Source organism: Periplaneta americana, chromosome 15 (genome assembly GCF_040183065.1).
Source record: "Periplaneta americana isolate PAMFEO1 chromosome 15, P.americana_PAMFEO1_priV1, whole genome shotgun sequence".
Taxonomy (NCBI): domain Eukaryota; kingdom Metazoa; phylum Arthropoda; class Insecta; order Blattodea; family Blattidae; genus Periplaneta; species Periplaneta americana.
The window spans coordinates 31,401,289-31,427,753 of record NC_091131.1 but is presented as its reverse complement, the minus strand read 5'-3'; the positions used below and the strand labels follow the sequence as shown (position 1 = coordinate 31,427,753).

Genomic DNA, 26,465 nt, shown 5'->3' with positions numbered 1-26,465 from the left:
AACAGGTAACTTGTCCCCAACCGGGAATCGAACCGGGCCACCTGGTTTCGCGGCCAGACGTGCTAGCCGTTACTCCACAGGTGTGGGCAAACAATCGTGTGGGGAATCCTCTGAATCATATGACTAAAAAACAATTTCGATATTACCAATCCATTAGCACAAGATAAGCGCGCATTGATGTCTTTATATAGCCGATTTAAACGAATTTAAAAAAATCCACGTTATCGATAGGTCTAATCCTCATTATACTTGTATTATGTTACTTACCACAAGGAGGCCTTTTCTGCAGATGGACTACAATAATTTTAGTAGACGAATCTTAACTAATGTTATAGAAATAAATCTACTTTCGGAAGAAGCTTTAAAAATTAATGTAGGTATGCGAAAAATAAGTTGTGACCACACATTGTGTTTGATATAGGAGGGGGAAGCTAATTGGTACAACACAGATGAAAGAATAAACGACGATAGCCTGCCAAATAAACAGCCAAAAATACTTCGTATAGTGACAAAGTAAAAGAAAACCCTCACACTGGAAATAGATGAAGAGGAAGCGTTTGTCATTTAACTCTGAAATAGACGGTAACGGAAAACAGACACTGAGAAGCCAACAATCACAAGTTACGCCTTCGGTGATTGACACTCACGGGTTGATATCCGGTCGAGGACGACAGACTTCTTACGACGACGACGACGACGACGATGATGATGATTATGATGATGATGAAATCGTAGGGCTTACTTGACTTTAAAGGAAAAGAATGTGGTTTCAAATTTAAATGAATCAATTGCCTCATGAGTGATGCCTTACTGGTGTCACTGGTGCCTGAGGCAGGGTGGCCTAACTGTCAGCATAGGACTCACGAATGCCACCCAGACCACCTGTCGGACCTTGACAATCACAGCAAATACTACAGAGCGCGCAATGGACCAAAGTAAGGCTAAGTGCAAGGCCCCCTTCCGGCTTACACCCTCCAAAAAAACAAGCCAAAGTCACCGTCTTTGTTGATCCGAAGCTGAGCTCGGGCGTGGGTTTGATTCCCACTTGGGCTGATTATTTTACTGGCATTTCTCCGAGGATTTCCCCAACTGTAAAGCAAATGCCAGATAATTCTACGGCGAATCCTCGGCCACATCTCGAAAGCACCATCTCACTAACACTACCTCCATCGCCCCTGAAGAACATATACTGGGAAATATACAGGATGTTTTAAAAAATACGGGGCATAATTTCAGGTATGTATTTCCCACATGTAGACAATTAAATAGTTCATTACAACATGTGTCCGGAAATGCTTCATTTCCGAGTTATGGCCTTCACAACATTGAAATTCACCGGAACGTTTTTCTTTCCGCAGGTCGTTGTCATTACAGAAGATGTTCAAAATGTCCACCTCCTGCTTGAATACAGACCTCACATCGATGTCTTATTGACCTGCGAACACGATCCCAAACTCCAGGAGTATTGCGTATGTCCTCAGAACATGCCACAATTCGATTCCGAAGGGATTCCAAATCAGGCACCGGAGACGAATAAACCAATGATTTTAAATGGCCCCACAAGTAGAAATCGAGAGGGTTCAGATCAGGTGAGCGTGGAGGCCAAGCAATTGGGCCACCTCTACCTATCCATCGATCAGGAAACCTTCGATCCAAGTGCCGGCGAGCCGTACGACTGAAGTGTGCAGGAGCGCCATCATGCAAGAAGTGACTGTGTTGACGATTGATCAGTGGAGTGTCTTCTAAAACATGAAGTATGGTGTTTTACAGGAAGTTTGTGTACGCCTGCCTCGTAAGTCTGTTTACAAGTACATGGGGTCCAACTAATCGATCACCAATGATACCGGCCCACATGTTGAGGGAGAACCGCACCTGGTGATGAGATGGAACAGTTGCACGTGGGTTTTCATACGCCCATACATGCTGATTGTGGAAATTTGTTATGCCATCTCGTGTCAACTGTGCTTCATATGTAAATAATACTAAGGCAGGAAAGTTCGGATTTACACCACACTGCTGCAAGAACCACTGACAGAACCTAACTCGTGCAGGGTAATCGTTCTGCTGGTGACAGGGCCTGTACACGTTGCAAATGATAAGGATACAATTGATACTCTTTCAACAGTCTCCAGACAGTCGTATGAGGAACATTGACTTACAACGCTACCCTTCGTGTACTGATAGAAGGAGTCATGTTCATAGCCTCCAGAATCTCCTCCTGTACTTCTGGAGTTGTAGATCTTGATCGTCCCATTCCCAAACCAGGAGAATTAAATTTTCCATACTCGCACAGACGGTAATGGAGACGTACACATGTCTTCCGATCGGGACATTGTCGGCTGTGGGTACCCCTCCTGGTACAAACGACGAGCCAGCGCAGCATTGCCATCCGCCTTACCGTACATGAAGTGTATCTCTGCCAGCTCTTGATTTGAACACATGTCGCACAGTCTAACGCCTGCAAAACACTGAATGTAACCTTCGCCTCGGAATGAACTGTCAGAGTGCCCTCTTAATGTCTCCTTTGACGGCAACGAACTGCGGAAAGAAAAACGTTCCGATGAATTTCAATGTTGTGAAGGCCATAACTCGGAAATAAAGCATTTCCGGACACATGTTGTAATGAACTATTTAGATTGTCTACATATGGAAAATACATACCTGAAATTATGCCTCGTATTTTTAAACACCCTGTATAATGCTGCGACTGACAATGCGCGGGCGAACTCATATGTGATAAGAGTCATAAAGTGCCATTGGGCAAAATAACGCCGAGCCTCCACACATATTTCCCTGTACTGTAGTGTCCTTAAATAACCTACTAAAAATACACAAATGCAAGAAGGTTTTAACAGAAACTAATGTCATCATATGATACACAAAGAATAATAAATTGTAACAAATAATAAAGTATTATTACAGCTATTATTATATTATTGTTATTATTATTATTATTATTATTATTATTATTATTATTATTATTATTATTAATTTCAACCAAAGAACTCATTGTTCATTACTAGTATATTAAAAAAAACTAAGTAATAACCGATGTGTTGTACTTTTTATAAAAGGCCGTCTTTCGAAAATTAGTATTATTTTAACAATACTTTCAACACCAGAGGTCAGTGTCGGTATCGAAATTCAATGTGAGCGAGAAATATTAGACAAACAAATTTTGCCCCGAGTCCTCTATCAGTGACAGCTTTTTTCAGTGGCGTTTTCACGAGCGTTTCAGCGAAACGTGAAAAGGAAACGTAAAGAAAAAAAAAAGAGAGGGAGAGTGATTATAAAATTTTAATAAAGAATTTATTGTTTCATTTTCTGTTATGTAAATATTTTCGTGGAGTATACTGTTAAAAACATCAGCGCTGTAATTATCATCATTATAATCATTATCATATCATCGCATCCATAAACTATCGAAGTATTTTTCCCGTTGTTTCATTGGTAGTGCGTGAATCCTGAATCAACTCCAGACAATCATTATACAGTAGCGGAACCTTGCGGTCAAGTCACAATGCCAATGCTCATGATAAAATGGAAGACAAACAAGATAAGCGAAACAAATTCAGTTCATGTAAGAGAGGAAAAGAATCTGTAATTTCTTACTGGGAGTCGAGCCTGGATTTATTTAATTTTAGCCGAATATGCTACCATTTGAGTCACAGCGGTGAACAACCTGTTAATAAACAATTGTGTAATTAATAGGCCTATATTAAGAAATTAGCAACGATGTTGAGCAATTCCGGTTCTAACAAGTGGCACTGATATCAGAAGAAGATACGCTTTATCAAGCAGGATTTGAGAAGATAGGAACGGACGCTATAGGTCTAACTCCAATTCACTTGGAACTTTCTAAAAATCGTACTTTAGATCTGAACTTGCCTTCCCACGCTATTCAATTCTTGTCGACTGAATGAAGGTTAAGGTTGAGCAATGAATATAAATACGCTTCTTACGTGATCCCGTAGCCAACAAACAAACATTTATCGCAAGCCATTAAATCTAAAATGTGAGACAAAATAAAAAGGCGTTATCATCATTAGCAGTCGATATTAGACCCTAAGAAAATACCCTAGAAAGAGGGGAGGGGGGGAGGCTGCAAACGGGAAACGCGATATTTTATACCCATATACTAATTGCGAAGAAAACTAAGAAGTGGAACTCAAACTGAGAGGATTCAATCTGGCATCGGAACTGGAATCCGGTGTAGCTTAGTTAAAGGTTCGAGTCCCGATGACGGAGAGAATTTTTCTCCGCTCCACCCATCCTTCATCCTATGGTAACGCATAATTCCTGCACGGAAATATCATATGTACTCCGGTACATCACAATAATATGACATGCGTAAATAATCACTTAATGATATAAGACGGCGCTCATTCCGTCGGGGTCCACACCTGTGGAGTAACGGTCAGAGCGTCTGGCTGCGAAACCAGATGGCCCGGGTTCGAATCCCTGTCCGGGCAAGTTACCTGGTTGAGGTTTTTTCCGGGGTTTTCCCTCAACCCAATACGAGCAAATGCTGAGTAACTTTCGGTGCTGGATCCCGGACTCATTTCACCGGCATTATCACCTTCATATCATTCAGACGCTAAATAACCTAGATGTTGATACAGCGTCGTAAAATAACCCAATAAAAAATTATTCCGTCGGATTCTGGCACTTATGAGTGCACCTCTGCACATAGTGTGTTGGACATTGTGCCACTGTCATACATCTGTGACACAGTGCATGAGGGTTGGCCACTAAAGGGAAACTAAGAGATGGAACTTAAACTGAGAGGATTCAATCCGACATCGAAACTGGAATCCGGCGTGGCTTAGTAGATAAAGCGTCAGCACGTAGTGCTGAAAACCCGGGTTCGAGTCCCGGTGACGGAAAGAATTTTTCTCCGCTCCACCCATCCTTCATCATATGGTAATGCAGAATTTCTGCACGGAAATAGCATATCTGCTTCGGTACATCAAACTAATCTCATATACTGAATTGTAGAGTTTGGAGACAAGACTCCAAACATAGCTAGGTTATAGGCATAGACGATGTGTCATTTAAAAAGTCTTCCTTTAAATAAGTGCTATCGTCAGGTTTTATGATTTTCCATCAGTTGCAGCTGATTTGCAACAAGTCTGTGTAGCTGACTGGATAACAAAGTAGACTATAATAAAATTACTAAAGAGAGAAGTTTAATTACTGTCTATGGATTTTCCAATGGAAAGTCCCATGTCTGGCTGGGACTCGAACCCGGATTGCCTGCATGACAGGCTCTTAATCTAGACCAGACCATGTAGACACAGCAGAGATTGTCTTAAGCCAACTAGAACTTCATAACATCGATTTACTACTAGTACATGATTCTTACAACCACCATTCATATAAAATATACATTTTCCTAGACGTCTTATTTCATGTCAGTACTGAATTCCTTCTTATTCAACGAATGAATTTCCTATCGTGACACCGGCGGACTTGGAAAACCTATGGAGCTAAAAGCATTACTACAACCCTCTCTGAAGCACATTCGTTCGCTAGATGGCAAATTACGTTCTGCTCGTAACAAAAACGCATAGAGGCACTTCATAAACGTTTATGATTTACAACAGCATTCTCACAACCCGTTTCCCATATATCATAGATGAACTACAGCTCTGTTGGTTGACAGTTCTTCAACGAAGGAGACCAGAGTTACATCCCGAACATATCATGTGAAATGTATTCCGGTTGTTCTGCAGTCTAGTTCTAGACTATCACCCTATCAGAGTGCAGCGTTCGAGTCCCGACGAGGACTCGGGTTTTTTCATAATGACACTTGTGGAGGAGAATGTAGCAGTTGGAGTTTTTCTCATGGTTTTTCCTTTTCCTAATGTAGGCATAAAATACCACTTCGTCAACATTTCTCCACTCCTTTGATGGACTCCTACCTACGGGACCGCCAACAGTGTGTTTCACTTGATAATCAATTCTCCCAATTGCGATGCACAAAGGTGGGAGTGCCGCAGGGCTCCGTATTAGGACCACTACTCTTCTCTATCTACATCAATGACGTATCAAAGAACTTACAGTATTGCCGATATCACCTCTATGCCGACGACCTACAACTTTACATACATTCCAGACCCAATACGATCAATGAATCGATTGACAAGTTAAATTGTGACCTAGCGACTATCTCCACTTGGGCGGCCAATTTCGGACTCGCACTTAACCCAAGTAAGACTCAAGCTATAATTATTGGAAATAAGCGTTTAGTTAACTCCCTTAATAACAGTAATCTTTCAGTTGTTACCCTTAACAACACGCTAATCCCTTATTCATCTGTCGTAAAAAATCTGTTCCTCCACTGTTTGAGTCGCTTGAGAAACTTCTTGCCCCAGCAACTGAAACTTACTCTAGTGCAAACCTTAGTAATGCCGCACTTCGATTATTGTGACGTTTTGTTAAGTGACCTAAGTTCTGAACTGTTAGTCAATTTACAGCGAGCTCAGAATATGTGCGTCAGATACGTGTGCAACATCCGACGATATGATCACATATCACCGTCCTTCGCAAGTCTTTCGTGGCTCCTACTTAAAGAACGCAGAACTTGACACTCTCTGTCTTTACTCTATCGAATTCTGCACACCTCAACACCAAATTACCTTCCGTCTCGTTTCTCTTATCTATACTCTAACCACGACGTAAATACCAGATCACTTATCTGTGGCACGCTAAGTATACCTCTTCATAGAACATCTTGTTATTCATCATCTTTTACAGTATCCACCTCGCGTCAATGGAATTCCTTGTCACAAAGTATTAGGGGCTGCAAGACAATAAACACCTTTAAAAACAGCTTAAAAGATAACCTTATTAGCATTTCACTCCAATCTTACTGATTTAAACTATCACTGACTACCTTGTTATTTCATTCTTTAGACATCATCCTGATAGTGCTTTATTTTCAAAATTGTCTCATAATAATCTCTTTCTATTATCTAATATTATTTGAAATATATTAACATTCTATGTATTTTAGCTTAATTCTGCTACACAGTTTATTTCAGTGTCTAATTAATAGTTCATAGTATTTTGTTACTTAATTCGTATATAACTCTTGTATACATGTAACTCTCACTTAGTCAAATTGTTGAATTCTTTGTAAGTTCATGCATATGTATATACACTTTTTGCTGGTTGAGTGGAAGAGAAGGCCTTACGGCCTTAACTCTGCCAGCTAAAATAAATTATTATTATTATTATTATTATTATTATTATTATTATTATTATTATTATTATTATTATTTCGTCAGTATTTCTCCTGTTATCGGTCAGTGACATGAGGAGGATGAACCGTGGCCATGTGGATTTCCTACTTGGAACCCGGGATATAGAGAGTCTTAACGCAGTCGGAAAGTGTGGATAATTGAAGGCAGGTTAAGGTACTTGATAGAATTCATGGAGTCCCACAAGGCTCGATAGTAGGTTCTTTTTATTATAATTACTTATATAATCATTTATAATATATCAAAGTATAAGTGTTATAGGTATATGTTGATTATACAGTCTTAAGAACTAGGAATAAAAATCTTGAGTGTTTAAATATTTCAATAGGTGAAAATTCCAATTCGGCTAAACATGTAACTTTGTACACACCCGATATGGAAGTAAAGAATTGTAATATTGCAAAAGAGATCGATTTCTGATAATTTCACAGAAATACACATCTTTCTTGTTCAAGTTTCGCTTACAACATGTGCAGTAAACAAGAGCCCTTTTATACAATGCTACTTGTGAACAGTCGTGCGTATATGTTGCCTTCATATAGGTGGACTTCCAACAAGACTCGCTCCAAATTTTAATTCCGTATCGCTCTTAAGGAAATGTGCGGGTTTTTGAGAGCAAGCAATGGAGGCGCTTTGACATTCCTCTGTAGAGTGAAGTTTGTTCACAGTGACCATGAATCAAACGATCCGCGAAAGACGTATATGAAATATGTTAATGATGAATGGTTTTTGACTTGAAATGAATAACACAGAATCACGATAACCTCCAAGATGGGAAAATGCGATCCTTTTCGTGGCCTTTTTGTATTACGTACAATAAACTGACAAATGAAACAGTATGGTTTGCACAAATAATAAATCACAGACATTCACAGAATTACTTCTATTGCCAGGTGCTGACGCTCGTGTACGCGGATATAAACAGAAGCAATTAATTTATTAATAACGGAGAAAAATTCGTCCGGCACTGGAGATCGAACCCAGGACCCTCAGTTCCATGTAATGAATTTTTCTCCGTTATTAACAAATAATAACCATAACAGAGAATTCTATAATATCAAACATTAAGATCATCATACAGAAGATACTAACTCTACTGCTTCCTTTTCAACGATCTGATTTCTAAGTACTAATAGTTATTTGGCAAGAAATAAATATACTTACAATCTCATAATAACACGAGTAGTATTCAAGACGCTTTCAACTACAGAGATTATTCAGTATCGAAGTTCAATGTGGACGAGAAACGACCGACAAATTTTGTCTGGAACAGGGTCCTTTTAACTGCCGAAAATCAGCGAAATGGGGTCCACAGCTTTATTTACCTCTCGAAGACAACCATGAAATAGTCATTTATGCAACAAGTGGATAATCTTGATGATTAAGGCATGAGTGAATGTTCACGAGTGTCATAATAAGATTATCCACGAGTTGGATACATTTTATGGCGTTTTAGCATTATAAATTGTAGGAAATAAATTATGAAATAATTCGGTATCCACAGCTGACATAAGTGTTCAAACGTTTTGGTGAAGCTAACATTAGTGAAACAGAACTGTAGTAAGTCAATTAATAGTTTATTGTATTAGAGTACTTTATTTCTTCTAATCGTGTAATAGTCAATTAAATCCCACTCGAGTTTTGATTTCTCTAGATAAATTAAAACCTCTAGTGAGGTTACAGTTGATAAAATTGGCCAAGACATAAATGAAAGGTCAACTGTTACTTTTTCTGCAAAAATCAATTTTTTTCTCGAAGAAATTGCCAAAATTTCACCCACATCCTCCCTTAATGGGGTCGCGAATAAAATAATAATAATAATAATAATAATAATAATAATAATAATAATAATAATAATAATAATAATGTAAGTTCTAAATTTAATATACTCTAGAGTTCTAGATTCATTTTCCGGGCTCAGAGGCCGTGGTCTGTTTGTTGGTTTTCTACCAGACGTTTCGTCTGCAACTGCGGCAACTCAGCCCGGAAAATGAATCTAGATCTATACTCCGGCCGTGAAAGCCTACACTACAAGATAGTCTAGAGTTGTTCAATTATTTTCATGATTAACAATTTAAAATACATCATGAGTTTCCAGACCTACATTCATATACAATATCCTATCACCTAATCCTAATCCATATAGACGTAACGTGTAAAGTTCTTAAACTAAACCAAATTTCACTCTACTATGCTATACATTTTACACCTAACCTAAGGCCAGGGGACCACACTAAAGTAATGTCTTTATTTAAAGGAAAATAGTCCTATGTTTAAATTTTCATAATTTTTTAACATTATTATTATTATTATTATTATTATTATTATTATTATTATTATTATTATTATTAATCGCAGTATATTATTTTGCGCGGACTCCCAGAGGACCACGGCCCCCTGGTTGAGAATCACTGCCTTAGAGGATAACAAGGGCTAAAACGTTGATTGGAGTAGCACAAAGGGAAACGGATGACAGCAAGCAAAATAAAATAATTGGTGTGTCTGTCACAGACAGAATTACCTCCTACAGTACCATCCAAGAATTTCTCGACAATTTTACTCAGTTTGATATGGCTGGAAAAATAATAGATACAAACAAAAAACGCAACTTCACACCTTTACTCCTGATGAGTGGAAAATAGAGTAGGGCCTATGTACAGACCCAGAAACAAAATTCAGGTGGCCCAAATTTTGCTTCTGGGTCTGTACTCTACCTTTATAAAAATCAACAAACAACTTATTATGTGCCTATAACTTACAATTGCAAATAGGGTTGTACAGAACTATTCTGAATTGTATACATCAGCGTAGACGAAGGACAAAAAAAAATTCTCACCGCTGAGCCGAAAGATCCTCACCGAACTGATAATCACTAATAGACTAATGACTATTTTTTCGAGGGACATACTTTCCATCGCTTTACATCCGAATCGTTATATCGGGATTTTGCTGCTACTGTATTTCAAAACTACTGAACTTGAGAAACATAAAATGTACAGTAATTATTTATTCTGTCGTTTGCATTGGTTTGCTACGCAAACTATACTGTGGTTTCAAATCGTGAACATAGTATTTACGACTTCCCTCAAGTGCTAAGTGTGGTAACAAGTGTAAATTAATTCATCCATTATTCAGTCTGCATAAGACCGTATTCAACTCCAAGTACTATTTTCAGGTTGCCGGTAAAGTTTTGGCATCGTGCGAAATTTATGTAAACACCCAGCGTGCAACAAGTGATATGATTCTGCCATTTCTTCTCTCTCTCTATCCTTCACTCTCACGTTCTTCGGTCACTATTAGCCTATCTTCCACCTTCTTTGTCTTTACAGCATTTACACTTTTCCATTCTTTGTTTTCTTATATTGTCCTGAATTATTTCTGTAATTTATTATTTCGCTTTCATTTTCGGTTTTTATTATTTCTCCTTTGCTCTTTTTGTGTTTCTCTCTTTGTCTTATTATTTAAAAAATCTCTATTTCTGATCTATTTATTTAAAACTGTACAATTACGACGACATTTCTTTCGGAAAAAATAGTTGCGCACTTTTCTTAGAAAAAAAATCTCTGCATATTATAATATTTCCCTTACAAATTAATATTTACGCATATCAACTGTCTGTCCCATGAATGAAAAACTGCAAACTCACATTCCTTCACCGGTAATAAATATCCCCGCATCGTAATGCGTTTTAAGCGAAAGAAAAAAAAAACTTACGCGTATCACGATATTATCTGGCGAATAAAATACATGCTTATTATTCTGACAATGGCAGTTTTCCAGGAAAATTAAATGTACGCAGAACATAACACATTCCAGCAAACGGAAATGTATAGTTCTCGCGACAGGTTGTTCTTGCAAGTCAAATGTTATGCAGATTGTAGTTTCCTGAAAAATTTAATTACATGCTTTATCATTATATTTTTCCAGGAATTTATGCAAATATCTTATTTTCCTGTTAAGCAACATTATTATGATAACATTTCTACAACAACAAAAATTAATTACCAATATAAGCCTATAGAAACACAAATACGTTTCCTTTTCTCTCCACATATATGAGTACAGAAATTGATCAATAACTAGGACCGAGAATGTCTACGTAAGCAGATGACATTTTATTGTACGAGTATATTACACCAAGATCTTGACAACTGACATCAGACTGGAATTTCCCTGTCTACACTACTAAATCACTCACACAGATATGTCCACCATTCCACACATTCATTCTGAACACGGACTATGAAACGCCGGCTTATCAATAAATGGGAACAGCCTGTCCTTGAATCGGTGTTATCTGAGGATCGATGTGCGAAAATCTACTTACAGCCGGGAGATGATCCGTTCTTCCTCGTACATCTGTAAGGATGATATGTCCCCGGTTGTACCTTGCCGTACATTGTCCTATCCATGATGACAGCACAGCAATCAACACTTGGGCGCACGAGGGTGAAAAAAAAAAGTGCGATACTGACAGTCAGCTGTTAACCTTCGCGGGCCACTTGCCGTTCCCGACTACTTGCACTAGTATTGTCCACACATATCACTTCCCGCCAATATCACATCACTTCACTCACATGACACCCACAGCTACACACACTGACGTTTAAATGCCGAGTGTGAAAAGGAGGGAGTTTAAAAATCTTCTAACCACTAGACCCTGACAGAAAAAGAATAAGCTGTCTTTTGACATGACTTTTATTTGTTTTTGTTTTTATTTTTAAGCAGTATTTTGGGTTGTCAGCGGCCTGTGCGCTTGCGTCAGTCAAAAAACTCGTGGGTCCGTAGTAACCATGGAGACAAGACGGACGGAATTAGCGCGTACGATCGCGACGGATGCTGGATGGAGCCTGAGAGCCCGCCGAACGAATGAATGCATTCCCTTTCTCTCTCGCCTTCTACCTCCTCCCGCAATTCAGTCACTTTCATCATCGCACAACGGATGGGAATGCCGATCGCTGCACATGTTTTAATTCCCCTCCCCCATCAACAAAAAAGCACGTGGGTGCTCTTATTAAACACACATGTGCTAACTGGGATATGATTGTGGAAACATGCTCTGTTTTTGGAACCACGGTTATTACTGTCAAAAGTGTCAAGACTATGCGCCTTGTGGAAGTGCGTAATTACGTCATCTACACCCTTGGTTACCATCAATGGGTGACACTTGAACTGTTCAAGTAAAATAGGGGTGTATATACTTACTTCTCTTAGAGCTCAGTCATAAATAACTGATCAGTAATAATGTGTGAAAAGGGAGATACGAGAAGGGATAAAAACTAATGCATGGATGAAAAATAAATAATGGAAAGAAGAATATATGAAATAAAAGAGAAAGTATGAAAGCAAAAAATGAAAGAAATAAAGATAGGAAAGAGAAATAAAGAACAGAGAAAAGAAAGAGGTACGAAAAAAACAATAGGAGAAAGATAAGAAATAATGAATTGATGAAGTAAAGAGGAAAAGGTAAGATTAAAGGATAAAAAGAGAGAAAAATAAATAGTAGTAGAATGGCACAAACAAACAATTAAATTGTCCGAGAATTCGCCATAGATTACAATACGTTCACCTTACAGTTGAAGAAAATCTCGGAAAAAACCCAATCAGGTAAACAACAGCCCAAGCGGGTATGGAACCCATGCAGCTCCGGATCGGCAGACAAACGCGCCAGCCACAGCCACCTGAGCTACGTCGGTGGTTTAGATCTTTAGAACTCCCCCAATCTCTCAGAATGGAAAGCAGATTACCTCAAATAACCCACTATTATACAATTCAAAGCGTAATAAGACCAAAAACAGATTAGGAACAAAGTAAAGACCTGTGAAGCAGAAGCGCCTATACAATAACCAAACTACATTTTTGCACGATAGTGTGTTTTCTCGTCGTTACAGCAAACGGCTGCCACGATTGAAAGTTGATTTTACTGAATTCAATCTTTAAATATTACAAGCAACTGCTCTGGAGTTGTAATGAAAATCAATGTCTTCTATGTATGCTACAATCCTACAATGCATGTAAAATTCATACGCATAAAGACAGTGTTCATTAATATTTTTTATCCAAAGCCACCAGGTTGTCATTTGACATTTCTTGTCTCTCCTGGCAATGGCTTATTTGTAACCCACTTCTGAGGCTGGGACGCCTGGAAGGCAGAGTTACGCTGCCCCGATGATGATATGATTATAAAGTGTCAGAAGAGGTCTTAAACCTAAGCCTAACCTAATTTCCAGTCCAAGAACGAACACAGGAACATTCCCCTTTAAGGAAAAATTCCTGTGTTCTAACCGGGAATCGAATCCGGAACCTCATACACTGTAGTCAGTAGTTCTGATCACTAGCCCATGAGGCTGGTCGTGTTAATTGTATTTATTAACATTCCATGGTATTCATACTGCTTCACAGCTTGAATATGGAACAAGTCAAAAAACTTAATACTATTATAAAGTCTTAATTTATAGTCACAGTCTAGATGAAATATATACAGAAGAGGTTTCAATATAGTCTACTAGTACAACACAAAGTTTTAGTATCAATTTCATGATGCTTGTTGAATGTCATGAATTCGCCTACAGAATAGAAGGCGTGAGAAATTAGGTACTACTTTAATTTGGCCCTAAATAATCGTATGTTTTGAGTTTCATTTTTATATCGATTGGGAGGCTATTAAAAAATTTTACTGCCATAAACGCACTCCTTTTTGATAGCACGATAAACTTACCGATGGAGTATGAGAGTCATTTTTTGACATGTATTTATGCTATGAACTGTTGAATTAGTTACAGTTTTTCCGTGGTTTTCCTAAGGCGTTAAGACAAATGTCGGGATGAGCCCTAAAAGAAATGGGCCACGGACCTGCATTCACTTCCCCAGACATTGGTGAGGCTCAAAATTAATGATTATTCACATCGAACTCGGGCCCTAACAGAATTCAATCGTCCCCTTGTACAGATTAATGGAGTCATCAAAGAGCCAATTGGCTGGTCTCCTGATCTGAGAAAAATCAACAAAGAGCCAATTGGCTATTGCCGTTAAGATTAATTCCTATATTCTTCAAACAGCCAAACTGGCTATTACCGTTTCGTGCCTAGACTTCTATGACTCTTCCTCCTAGTTGGTACCATCGCGTCTCTCCTCCGGATCAGGTCGCTGTACTTCTGCCCCTCCTCCCCCCCGTATGTTGTAGCTAATCAGTTACATCCATTTTCGGCTTATCCACTGGAAATTTCTAGCGCTCCTTGACTGGGGCGGCGAAACCCGAAGTGAGACAAGTGGCCAAGAGGCTTGGAGCTCACATATTCAGTTTTTCACAGCCCCTACTCCCCCCTTGCAAGGATGTGTTTTCACGTACCTTTAAAGTTTCTCCTCCCACTTCCCCCCCTCTTTCATACGAGAAAGATTATTAATGAAAAAATATATTGACAAGTCATGGGCATTATTTGTAATTTTTTTAAAATAGTCCTACACGATTCCCTAGATTTGACACCTACTATTATTCTAATTACTCTTTTTTGTAACAGGAATATACTGTTACTATCTGTGGAATTTTCCCAGAATATTATTCCAAAACTAATTACCGAGTGGAAGTATGCAAAGTATTAATACACATACAAAACAATTCACTGCATTTGAAATGTACTGAACTTTATTTAAACAATTCAAACTTCACTTTAAAAAAGTCCATTTGAACATGAAATATTACAAGTACCTGAATAATTTTTACTCCTTCACATTGAAGCTGATGGTGAAGTTTGTACGTTGGACAGACTGCTAACCGTCAGTCAGTTGGTCATAGTGTAATGAACGTACTGTATATATTAAGATTTTTTAAAATATTATTTTCAAAATATACTACCGTGCAAAAAATACTGCACAATACACGTTTGTGAAGTGCATTACAAAATCTCGGGAATTTAAAAACTAGCTCTAATCGTTTTTCAAACTTTTCCTCGATTTTGTAAAAAGCACTTCTCAACCTTGTATCGTAATATACTATTGGGTCTCTCTCTTCTTACGCGCTTATATTGTAAATCGACCTTTGGCCTCTCAACTTAAACCACGAAACCCCAAAACCTGGTATCGGTGTTGATGTTTCAATCACATGACCTTCACAAATAGACGGCTGATGTAAACAAACCTCTCATGACGGGCTGCCCCAGGCGCTGCATGAAAAACGTGACCGTCCGATCATGCTATTTCATTACTGATTTTATGCTCACCGCAATGATTTCCACCATGAAATATGACGAATGCGAGCCAGGCCCAAGGAAACCTTGCGGTTTCGCAGAACCGTTGAAGCGGAACAGATGCAACTCTGTGACACTTGGCACCAAAACCAAATAAATAAATAATGCAATGCAGATTTTATAATACTTCCTAATTTTATTTATTTATACAGGATTGGCAGGTCGAGTAGCTCAGTTGGTAGAGCAGCTGACTACGGACTGGAGGGTCCAGGATTCGATCCTCGAGGTTCATTAATAACAAAATAAAAACCTATAAAAACCAAGATAACTCTAAAAATAAATAAAAAATAAATCTAATAAAATAAATTGATATGTATATATATATATATATATATATATATCATAATCTAAGATAAATAAATTATATCACTGACACCACAAATCAATATTTTATTATGTTAAACTGGGGTTTGTATTCCTATTCACCATTGGAGGTTTAACAGATGTTGTATTAGCAAATTCATCAATTGATATTGTATTACACGACACTTATTATGTAGTAGCCCACTTCCATTATGTTCTATCAATAGGAGCAGTATTTGCTACATTTATATTTATTATTGAATTATTATTTGGAATTTTATTATGAAATTGGATTTAATTGAGAATTAAATCTAATAATATCCCATTCAATAAAATAAATGATATCATTAATAACAAAATAAAAACCTATAAAAACCAAGATAATTAATCAGTGGTGGCAATATAATAATTTAAAATTTTTTCTTATATTTTTTGTAATGTGAATTGTTATTATAATATTTTTATTAATTATTTAGACTTGAATAGCTTATTTGTCATGAAAGAGAAAAAAGGAAGCTTTTGGAAACCGGCTTCCTATCAAACCGAGCACCAGATCTTTCCTGGGGGTAAAAAGCAGGTCGGAGAATAGTGACAACCACATCGCCTCATTCTAGGGCCGAGCTCTACCTCCAAGCCTCCATGTGTCTCATGGCATGAATGAGAGTCTTTACCTATACAGGGTTGGCCACTACAGAGTGTCCCAAAAGTTTCCACACAGGAAATGTAAGATCAAAACAAAAATGTCACATAATGTGCTCAATTTGTCCAACCCGCTCCCCAGATCTCACACTCCTTGATTTTTACCTCGGGGGTCATCTAGGTCGTAGATCTACCAGGAGAAAATCCGGAAGTCTCAACATCTGAAAGGTGTCGGGAGAAAACAGGGAATATCACGAAACATCATTAGGCCTACAGAGAAAAGCAAGTTTTAATACCAGAACATTCCTGATTTTTAATCAATGTACCAAATGTCCAGCGTTACCTTTCACGAACATTTCCACTTTAATTTTTTTTTTCTGTGATTGGGCAGTTTATAGTCCCAGAATGCGCTGTATACTAGAAAATCGCAAAAAAATTGACATTTCTTGATTTCGCCCAACACCTTTCATCTGCAAGCCCTTATCGTCGAAGCCTGTCATGTGACAACGGACATATTGCAGCTTTTGCATCGTAACAGGTTGAAACACATTCACCGACCTGTGCCTGCTCGTTATATTGAGCACATGTGGATTTCTGTTTTTAATTGATATTCCCTATGCATAGAGACTTTTGGGACACCCTGTAGATACGGATGTATTTTAGTAGGCTGTGGAATTCTAACGCAACAATTGATGAATACCATATTGTTACGAATTCATTTTCTGTGTTATGCAGTTTGATGAACCATGGCATATTTTTCAGTGAAATACACAAACATTTTCTGTGGAGACTTCTTTTAAACCGGGAGCACTGTGCAGACACAAAGAAATTTCATAATTGAATCTCGAAATTCAAGACATGGAAGGATACTCCAATGGGATAGGCCTACTATTTTAAAATGGGTTAGCAATGTTTGTATTAATGGCAGTGTTAAATCATCACTTCGTGGGAGTATTACACGTTCCGTTCAAACGTCTGAGAACGCTGAACGAGGGCGAACTGCAGTTGCAAAAAGTCCGATTCCCTCAAGCAGTGAGATAGTCTCTGGCGTTAAATTATTCCAAGAACGACTCTCAGAAGAACTGCGCAGACTTGGGTTAATGTACCCTCTATTTCAACAAGATGGTGCAACGGCAAATACCGCAAGAGAAAGCTTCATTACTCTTAGAACCATGTTTCCTGGTCGATTCATTTCAAGATTTGGAAACATCATTTGGCCAGCAAGATCTCCGGATGTCAGTGTATGGGGCCATTTGAAGTCCAAAGTCTTCCAGAATCGTCCGCATATTATAGAAGAGTTCAAGGAATGCATACGAGAAAAATGAAGAAAACTAATTGTGAGATATTGCAATAATTCAATACTTACTGCAGTATTTAAATTGTAATTTGGGACATTTAACCCAAGTAATTTGTAAACAGTGAACAAAATAACTAAATTGCACACTTCGAAGTTTGTTTTTCTCAAGCAGTTTACTTTGATCGTATTACTACGATCTTAAGGAATCATTGTAAATTCCACCCATACCCAGCGACCAACCCCATCTACGAGTATATATTATATGTATTTGTTTTATTGAAATACGTATACAGGATTTTACGAAAGCAGCGAGTTACTGCAATTTAAATTGAATGCTGAGATTTTGGACAAAAAGCTTAAATATTTCAAAACTTGTACAGGGACATAATTTTATTTTTACTTCAATTTTTATTGTACCTGAGTTTTTGAATGTACTTCACTCCCACCCCTTCTACTAAGGAAGTTCCAACTCCACACAGAACCAAGACCGCAGATAGTAAGCAGTACTGAGTTACTGAGTATAGTACGTTCCAGAAATACGTTCGCGTTTTCCAGTGACGAAAGAGCTTTCAATATTGAATCATATTTTCGCACAGGTACTGTCCGTTTGCCTACGTCGCATCCCGATTTCCCCACCTGCTTCTGCTCGCCCCTCTGTAAAAGCTGGGCTGTCTTAGCTCTTTTCTCAAAACATTAATTTCTCTTAGGAATTGGACGTTTACGTAATATTATATAGCTGTTTAATTTAACTTAAATAAAAGGGCCTCGTTAAGTAATTAACTGTCACGTGATTTCCTCCCTTTCTACAATCCTGCGGCATGACCACTTGGACGGACAGTAGATAGCATGTCTGAGTAATTTTTATTTTCGGGTCGGGCAGAAGTGAAGATTGAATTCACAGTACGTAGAGTAGGTACAGAATTATTTCAACATGAGTTACTAGTACGAAGGACGAAACTGGCAATTGGAATTAGATGCAATAGTCTATAGTGCGATAATATGCACAAAAGAACTGAAGCCTGTATCGAAATGAACGGCCACCATTTTCAAAATTGTGTTTAAATATTCATATTATGATTATTTTTCAATTTAACTTCTTTCTCTATATTGTACGCTAATGTGCTGTAGACAGTATAATATACACTGCATAATGAATACGTTCGCATGGATAACTCACTTCGTGAGTAAAAACACTTATTCTTAATACAGTACTGTACTTTGATTAAAGAAAAACCTAATGAAAATTATCAAACTCAAAATCGCGATATTTCCTAGTTTACGTAAATGGATGAACTACTTTTCTTCCATCCTATACCTAGTAGAGTGATTTATGTTTTACGCCAGTATCATCGAACTCCAGTCTTGGAGGGGGGAGCAAGCGGTGTTTCCGGTTCTCTAAAGGTATAGACAGGTTAATATTAAAAATGTTAGTAAAAATAAAATGATGTCCCTATATTTAGAAAGGAATATTTTTATTGGAAATAAAAGTATTTTTGCGTATTTTTGTGCGAGTTATGACTTAATCGAGAACATTTTTAAATGACATTCTATATTTTTTAATATCTGAAAGGGCATATTTTTTTCCGTATCGCTTTGTAATATTCATTCATACAGAAGCACTATGGTTATGGTTACTATGGTAACAATTTAACTATTGATACATTTCGTTATTCATTGTTATAAAAGCAGTTTTATTGATGAAATCGACTTAAAAGAGATGTTCTTAACAGAAAAACTGAGAGAATTGATGATGATGATGATGATGATGATGATGATGATGATGATGATGATGATGATGATGATGATGATGATGATGATGATGATGATGATGATGATGATGATGATGATGATGATGATGATGATGGCATTTGGTGACAGAAGACAACAGGTACGAAATTCATCCAAATCGGACATTTACAGTATTTCTCAGTCAACTAAGAGTAGAACAGATTTACAACACTTAAAAGAACCCTTCCCTGACATAGTGCACCAGGCAAATTTGTCGGCCATTTTTCGGCCCTGGACAATTTCCTGAGCATGTATCAGCACTACATTCCTGAGAAAAACACATTAGCATCTACATCAGATAAAAAGGTATTTAGAATCTTTACTACAATCTCCAATCCTTTTCTGAATCAAACGCCTTCCAATGTAACGGAAATTATATCAGTCTAGTATATACAGTCACGAAGCTTCAGTTTATGAGGGTACTGGTGCAGGTACTATTTCGCATTGTCTGTGATGAGGTGATAGTAGCGATCCTAGTGGTTAGCAACTATTTATGGATGCATATTTACTACGTATTGAGCTTCGTAACTGTATATACTAGACTGTGATTACATCCTGTAGCATTTAGTAACTGTTTCTCGGGGTTTGTACTAACATATGATTCAATTTTCAGTTGTATGATACTTTAATTTTTTTAGCTCGGTTTACTTGAAGTTTTGTGTCTTAAAATGGTCTATATAAAGTTAAGAGTTACTGTTCAGGTTCTGTGTTGTAAGAAATGGCTCATATTAGCAAAAACGTAAATACAGACATGTTATAGCAGAGAACTGATTTGACACGTAACCGAGTGTTGTGATAAAGAAATGCGTGATGTTTAAAATGACCTAACCATGACCTTAACACGAGTTTATTTAGTAAGAGAATAAATTGGTTGACTCGGTTTGTTTCCCCTTGCAATAATTAATATTATTTACCGGTAAATCAGATTATCTTATATTTTTAACAGTAGTATTACTAATACAGCAAACTGAACGAAAGAGCTCTATAATTATTATACTTTACTTCCTCAAGTGTATGGAGTAAAAAGTGAAAGGAATTTGTCGCTGCAAAATTCAATCCGTTGTGAGATTTTCATGAAAATACACATTTTCAGTATCTCTGAAACAGAGTAAATGGTTTTGCTCATGCCGTCTGTCTCTCTGCCTGTCTGTGTAGAGCGATTTATTGTAAACGAATTTCGTTCATGTTCAGTTTCTAAAAATTAGGAGTCAATTTACTCAGAAATGATGAATATGAATTACAACATTAGTAAAAAATGTATGGAGCTTTATTTGAAATAAAAAAATCACTATGTACTCTAGTCAAAATCAAATCAGACGATTTTCTTCGTGATTTTTTAATGTGAGACGTTTATGCTTGAGGGTCAAATTGATAAAACGTTACGGAAGTTTCAGTATCTGACATCACTTACAGGCAACGGCAGGAAGTTACGTTACAGTATCTGTAACTAGGGACCCTGGAATTTTGTGAATGAATTTTGCCGCAAATTTTTTAAGGCACAAGAGTTGCTTCTTTGATGTAGTATGTAGTAAGATAAGTCATTGTAAATGTATTTTATGTTCGAAAAATTCAACAATATTTCGCGAATAACTTTCTTTCTGCAAAATTTTGCACTTCTAGCTTTTTGTGCGAAATGTTACAAGAAATAAGATATATTTTCGAGATTTCGTACAATATTTCACATGAAATATAATTTTGTGAAGAGAAGGCTAGCACTTAGAAATTCGTGATGGTTGAACTCAGATCACTTGACAAAAGTTTAGGCCTACGTAATATCACAGTTTTACTAGCTATTGTGTAAAAAAGAATTGCGTTTAAACTAGAAAATAAACGATTGTCGCAAAAATATAGGAAACGAAAAATTGTATTTGTGCGAACTGCGAAAAGCTTCTGCAATATTATAAATAATTGTACAGAAAGATAAAATTAATAAAGTATGCAGAAACAAAAAGTTACGTAATTTGTTTCTTGGGGTTTTAATACTTTCAAACCATCTTACCACGCTCTAGATATAAATCATTAGACGTAGGTATGTTTAGAATCAATTAGTACGGTAGTGAATTTACATAATATTAAAATATATTATTTTATGAGGTCTCTATACATTAAAATTCTTTTAGAGTAGGCCCTTCAAGATTTGTTAGCAGAGTCCTAACTTTTTTTTTTTTTTTTTTTTTTTTTTTACTGAAAGACGATTTCTAATTTCAGTTTTTACAAGAATCATACAACTAAATCCTCACAATTTACAATACGCGTTGGAATTATATAAATCAATTAGAATAAATTGTTCACTTAACTTACATGAATAATTGCACAAACTCTTTGAAATCCACTCCTGAACATCTACTGCTCAATACCTTTTTGAACATTGCCCATTCTATTAGCATTTCATTTAAATTCAGATTAGTTCAAACACAACTCTGACTTAATTTTCTCCATTACATCTTCGTTTCTGAAGTTCAATGTGGTGTCGCATTTTTTCACATCTACATAGAAACTTTGTTGCATTTTTAGAAGTCGAGTAGCAAAACGCGACAAGTGGGACTGTGGCTTAAACCCTGTAAAATCTATAATAAGTAGACTTCGTGGAATTGCCACGAGAATCGTAAGGTTTACTACGCACGCGGTATAGACTGTATGAGAAGGGAACGTGCAACGGATGGCGTATGCCTCTGATGTAAACACTGAGCAGTACACTGCGATTACAATAAAACCTGTATCCTGCATTCAAGAAATATAATGAATGATCATTGAAGTAGGAAATGTCTAAACATGTAAATACACAATTATTTTGTAGTGAGATATATTAACTCTTAAAATTTAATGTAATATACTCACATTATCCTTGAATATGTGCATTGCAGTGAAGAGTTACGTACAGTTTGAGCGACTGCAAAGTGAACCTCCTGCGATGGTCACTCAAACAGTTTTTATATTGGAAAAATGTACGTTCAACATCACACGATGTAATAGGTGCATATTTGAAGAATGGAAAGTCACTACTTTTTAGTACACCAACTTCAGAAGTCTTGTCGTGACCTGATGGTACATAATTTATAATACGAAGTTGTGAATAGGCAGAATTTTTAACAATAATGTTTCTCAACTTACATTTCACTTTTTCTGAAATTAGTGAATTGTTATTTTGGATAACGGTTTGTGATACTTTATCCACTATATTAAGGGCTTCTGAGAGTTGTAGTTTAGACGATTCTAACAGGGTGATGCTTTTGGACACGATTTTAAAATTAGAATCAATGAACAGAATATCTTCCAATAGCTGTTCAGAAGGCAATGATTTTACAGCTGCAACAGCGGAACTGTCTGTGCTATCCATTGCATCAATTACCTCCATTATTTTGCCGTAATATTCTGCATAATAATTAACAGCATCCAAACACGTTTTCCAACGGGTCAAGACTGGCTGCGGGGGTAAGGGTATTCCAGGGGCAATTGTTTGGAACAGCAACTCTCTCATTGTAGTATGTTTGATTGAATTCTTGTCTGCACTGAACAAATGTTAAGCTTTGACTATTCCAACCACAGTAATGCAAAAACAAGTGCTTATATAGGTATACATTAGCTGTAGCTGCTTCGTCTATTTGGACCGGTCACAACTCTTAACATGAACTGTTTATACTACGAGACCGGGAGGTCGCTCACCTCTTCTATACTACCGTACATCGGCAACCTGATTGCATGCTGCGTGTGGCAATTCAACGAAGTCTAATAATAAGGAAGTATGGCCACTAACATGTTACCGACTTGCATCTGCTACTAGTAATAAGACTGTGATTTAATAGAGTAGAATAATAAATATGATAACGACTTGGTTTTTTTTTACAACACCAATTACCAGATCAACTTCTGGGTCATCTTGAGGCTAGTATATTTATTTATTCGGACAACAATGAAAGACGTAGTGTCTTAAACCATTAAAGAAACAAACATATCGATTAAAAGCTTTCTAAAAAAACAAGACAAAACATACAAGTTAATTCTTCTGTTATTAAAACAATTTCGAAGAGGGGCGTACACGTGTCTGGCATATGCATGTTATGACTAGCAGATGTGCACTGAACAATGGACACAAATTCACAGAGAATAAAACTGACGGCTTACTTGGTAGCGTGTCATGAGCCAATCAAGAGTAATGTGTTTAAGGAGACAATGACCTGGCAGCTACTGTATGCCTACATTCCATCACCCATAATACAGACATATGCCGCCCTGCACTAGACTTACAAGAAGAAATGCTTTCAACAGCAGCGATTCTGATGATACTGCTTCGGATGAAAATTAATGATCCAAAACGAAGTGCACCAGTGACAAATTACACAATGTTAAAGGTTGGCCAATTATTGGCAGAGAAAGATGGGGTCTGACATTTCTTTATTTACAGTAAAACCTGGGTTGTACGTAACTGAAGGGGAATAATTTAAATTACGCACAACCAAAACAAAATAAGGTTTGAATATAAAATAATTTTCGAATAACCAGGAACAATCAGTCAATTTTAAAAGCTTCACCTTGTCGCTTCAACCATGTTTCTCTCTCCTCTGACGTTCTTTTAGATCAGCAGTGGCGAAAATGTGACGGTGCGCCGAGCCACTGTGTAACCTGCAACGTGCACAGCACCCATGAAGGGAGACGGACACCCGAAGGGGAAGTGAAGCAACTGTCTGACTTATTAACGGATTTTCATTTTCCTTACGTCAAGCACTTAAATATAATTTTATACAGTATAAGGTTACAAACTAATGTTTAGTACGTGTAGGTAACGAAGAAAATAATGAATAAGAAAACATAGGGCACATTATTACAACCTAAAATTAACTGTCTTCAGAATATCTCTGCGACAGAGTTTCAAAATCAGGAATTATGTCACTTATTGCCAGTCGTAGTTGATCACGAAGGTATTAGTCTGTCAGTCATGATCTAAATGTGGTTTTTACTATTTTCATTGTTGAAAAGAATTTTTCACAAACGTAAGTTGTAGCGAACATGGCTTCAACAGAGCAAGCAAAAGATCTAAGCTTCGGATATTTATTTTTTGGTAAAGATTTGAAAAGTTCAACGTTTGTCAAGTCCTTACATCTAGCTTTCATTTAACATCACATTGTAAATCTGTGAGTTTAAATTGAAGATCTAACCGCATTATTCGTACATCTGCTGAAAAAAGATCAACGTACAGAGATGATAATAATAATAATAATAATAATAATAATAATAATAATAATAAATAATAATAATAATAATAATAATAATAATAATAATAATAATAATAATAATAATAATAAGTAAAGGTATCCCCGTAATATGCCATGAAGGCACTTGGGGGCATGGAGGTAGAGCCCCATGCTTTCCATGACCTCGGCACTAGAATGAGATGGTGTGGTCGGTACCACGCTCTGACCGCCTTTTACCCCCGGGAAAAACCCGTTACTCAATTTTATATAATAATAATAATAATAATAATAATAATAATAATAATAATAATAATAATAATAATAATAATACAACCTTTTAATGTTATACAACTGTTTTCCTCGTACTACTTGTGAACAAATCATACATGTAATATTCTCATCATGTTGGCAGCAAAAAAAAATGGATCCTCCCATCTTACTTGAAACTTTCGTTTTTGTAGAGGTACATGGTTTCGAGAGAGAGACATTGCGACTATACGCCACTCGCAGGTCAGAGACAAATACAAATGGAACGGAGTTTGACTCCAGTGAGTGAGAGGGTGGGGGTTGGGAGAGGTAGAAAGCAAGAGAAATGCATAGCTATCATTGCGAGCCACAATGTGCTCGCGAGTCACATTTTCGCAATGGCTGCTCTAGTATAAGTAACCGCTGAACCACGATTCATGTATTGGCCGGCCAGCGTGAAGCGATAACTTATCGGTCGGCACAATCCCTGCCGCAGCTCTGGTCAGAAGATAATTGGATGACCCAGTATTTTCTTCTAGGTATTCTTCTTCCTTTCTTGTCAAGAAAATACGACTGTAAACAAAAATAGCTACACCGTCGCCTTTTCACATCTCAGCGAGTCCAAGAGGAATTCGTGGTCGAAGACTGCTAGGAGGTAAGTTTTCTCGAAGAACAAATGTATGTAGCATAATATACTAAGACCATCAACAAAATAATGACAATATCATGTTTGTGACATGCATTCATTTAAGAAGATTTTAACATTGCAGATGTTCAAGACTGTGTACTCGTAATACTCTCATGTTAAAACATGCTGTCAAACCCGTGAACAATGAATCTCATGGAGTCGAACCTCAATGTCCTTAGTACGAAGCTGTCTGTTGATTTAGCTGCGACTGTGCCTTACTAGTGATGAAGATCTGGGGCCAAATAAGATTGCTGCTAGGTCACCCATTGTGGTATGTTGTTGTACTGTTTGGCCTCCCTGCCGTCTGGAGCATTCTCGCCACACACGTTCCTTCTTGTACTGGCGCATTCCCCGTTCTCCCGGCCACACTCCCCACTTCTCATTTCGTGTGACTGGGATCTGTTTCTTTATGTCAGTGGTACCTTCATCCCCTTCAGAAGGTGCGGAAGTTACATTTCCTAGCTGTCACCCTTACGATAATGTAACGAGTTCTCATTTACGTCGCAGATTATTTACAACTATACAGTTTTATGGAACTTCTATTCTGTCCTGTTCTGTTCTGGCTTCTGCGTTCTCGGCTAATTCATTGACAGCTGTTCTAATGTGTTCGGGTATTACAGCTTATTCATAGTTTTGTTCAAGCATAATTTGTTTCTTTTTTGTTACTAATATAAACAGTTTTTTTAGATTTGCATAATAGCAAGTTTTACATAATTAGGAGCATACTTTTCTGAGGGCGGCGCCAGAAGTTGTTGCTATGACAACCAAATTCCTTCAAGTAAAGCGATGCGTTAGTTCCAAAACATT

At 37.2% G+C, this 26,465-nt stretch overlaps 1 protein-coding gene across 2 annotated transcripts in view; it reads right to left on the bottom strand.

The window, feature by feature from the left end:
- The window catches only part of Pax (Paxillin), a 266,633-nt gene that overhangs the window by 233,123 nt on the left and 7,045 nt on the right, over positions 1-26,465 (bottom strand). Inside the window, exon 1 of one of the 2 annotated variants that reach the window (XM_069846899.1) lies at positions 11,593-12,125. The exons of the other annotated variant lie outside the window; for it this stretch is intronic. Within the exon in view, the coding sequence (XP_069703000.1) occupies positions 11,593-11,677 (85 nt within the window). The 5' untranslated portion in view covers positions 11,678-12,125. Of the gene's footprint in view, positions 1-11,592; positions 12,126-26,465 lie in introns of those variants that run through there. 2 annotated transcript variants of the gene reach the window in all.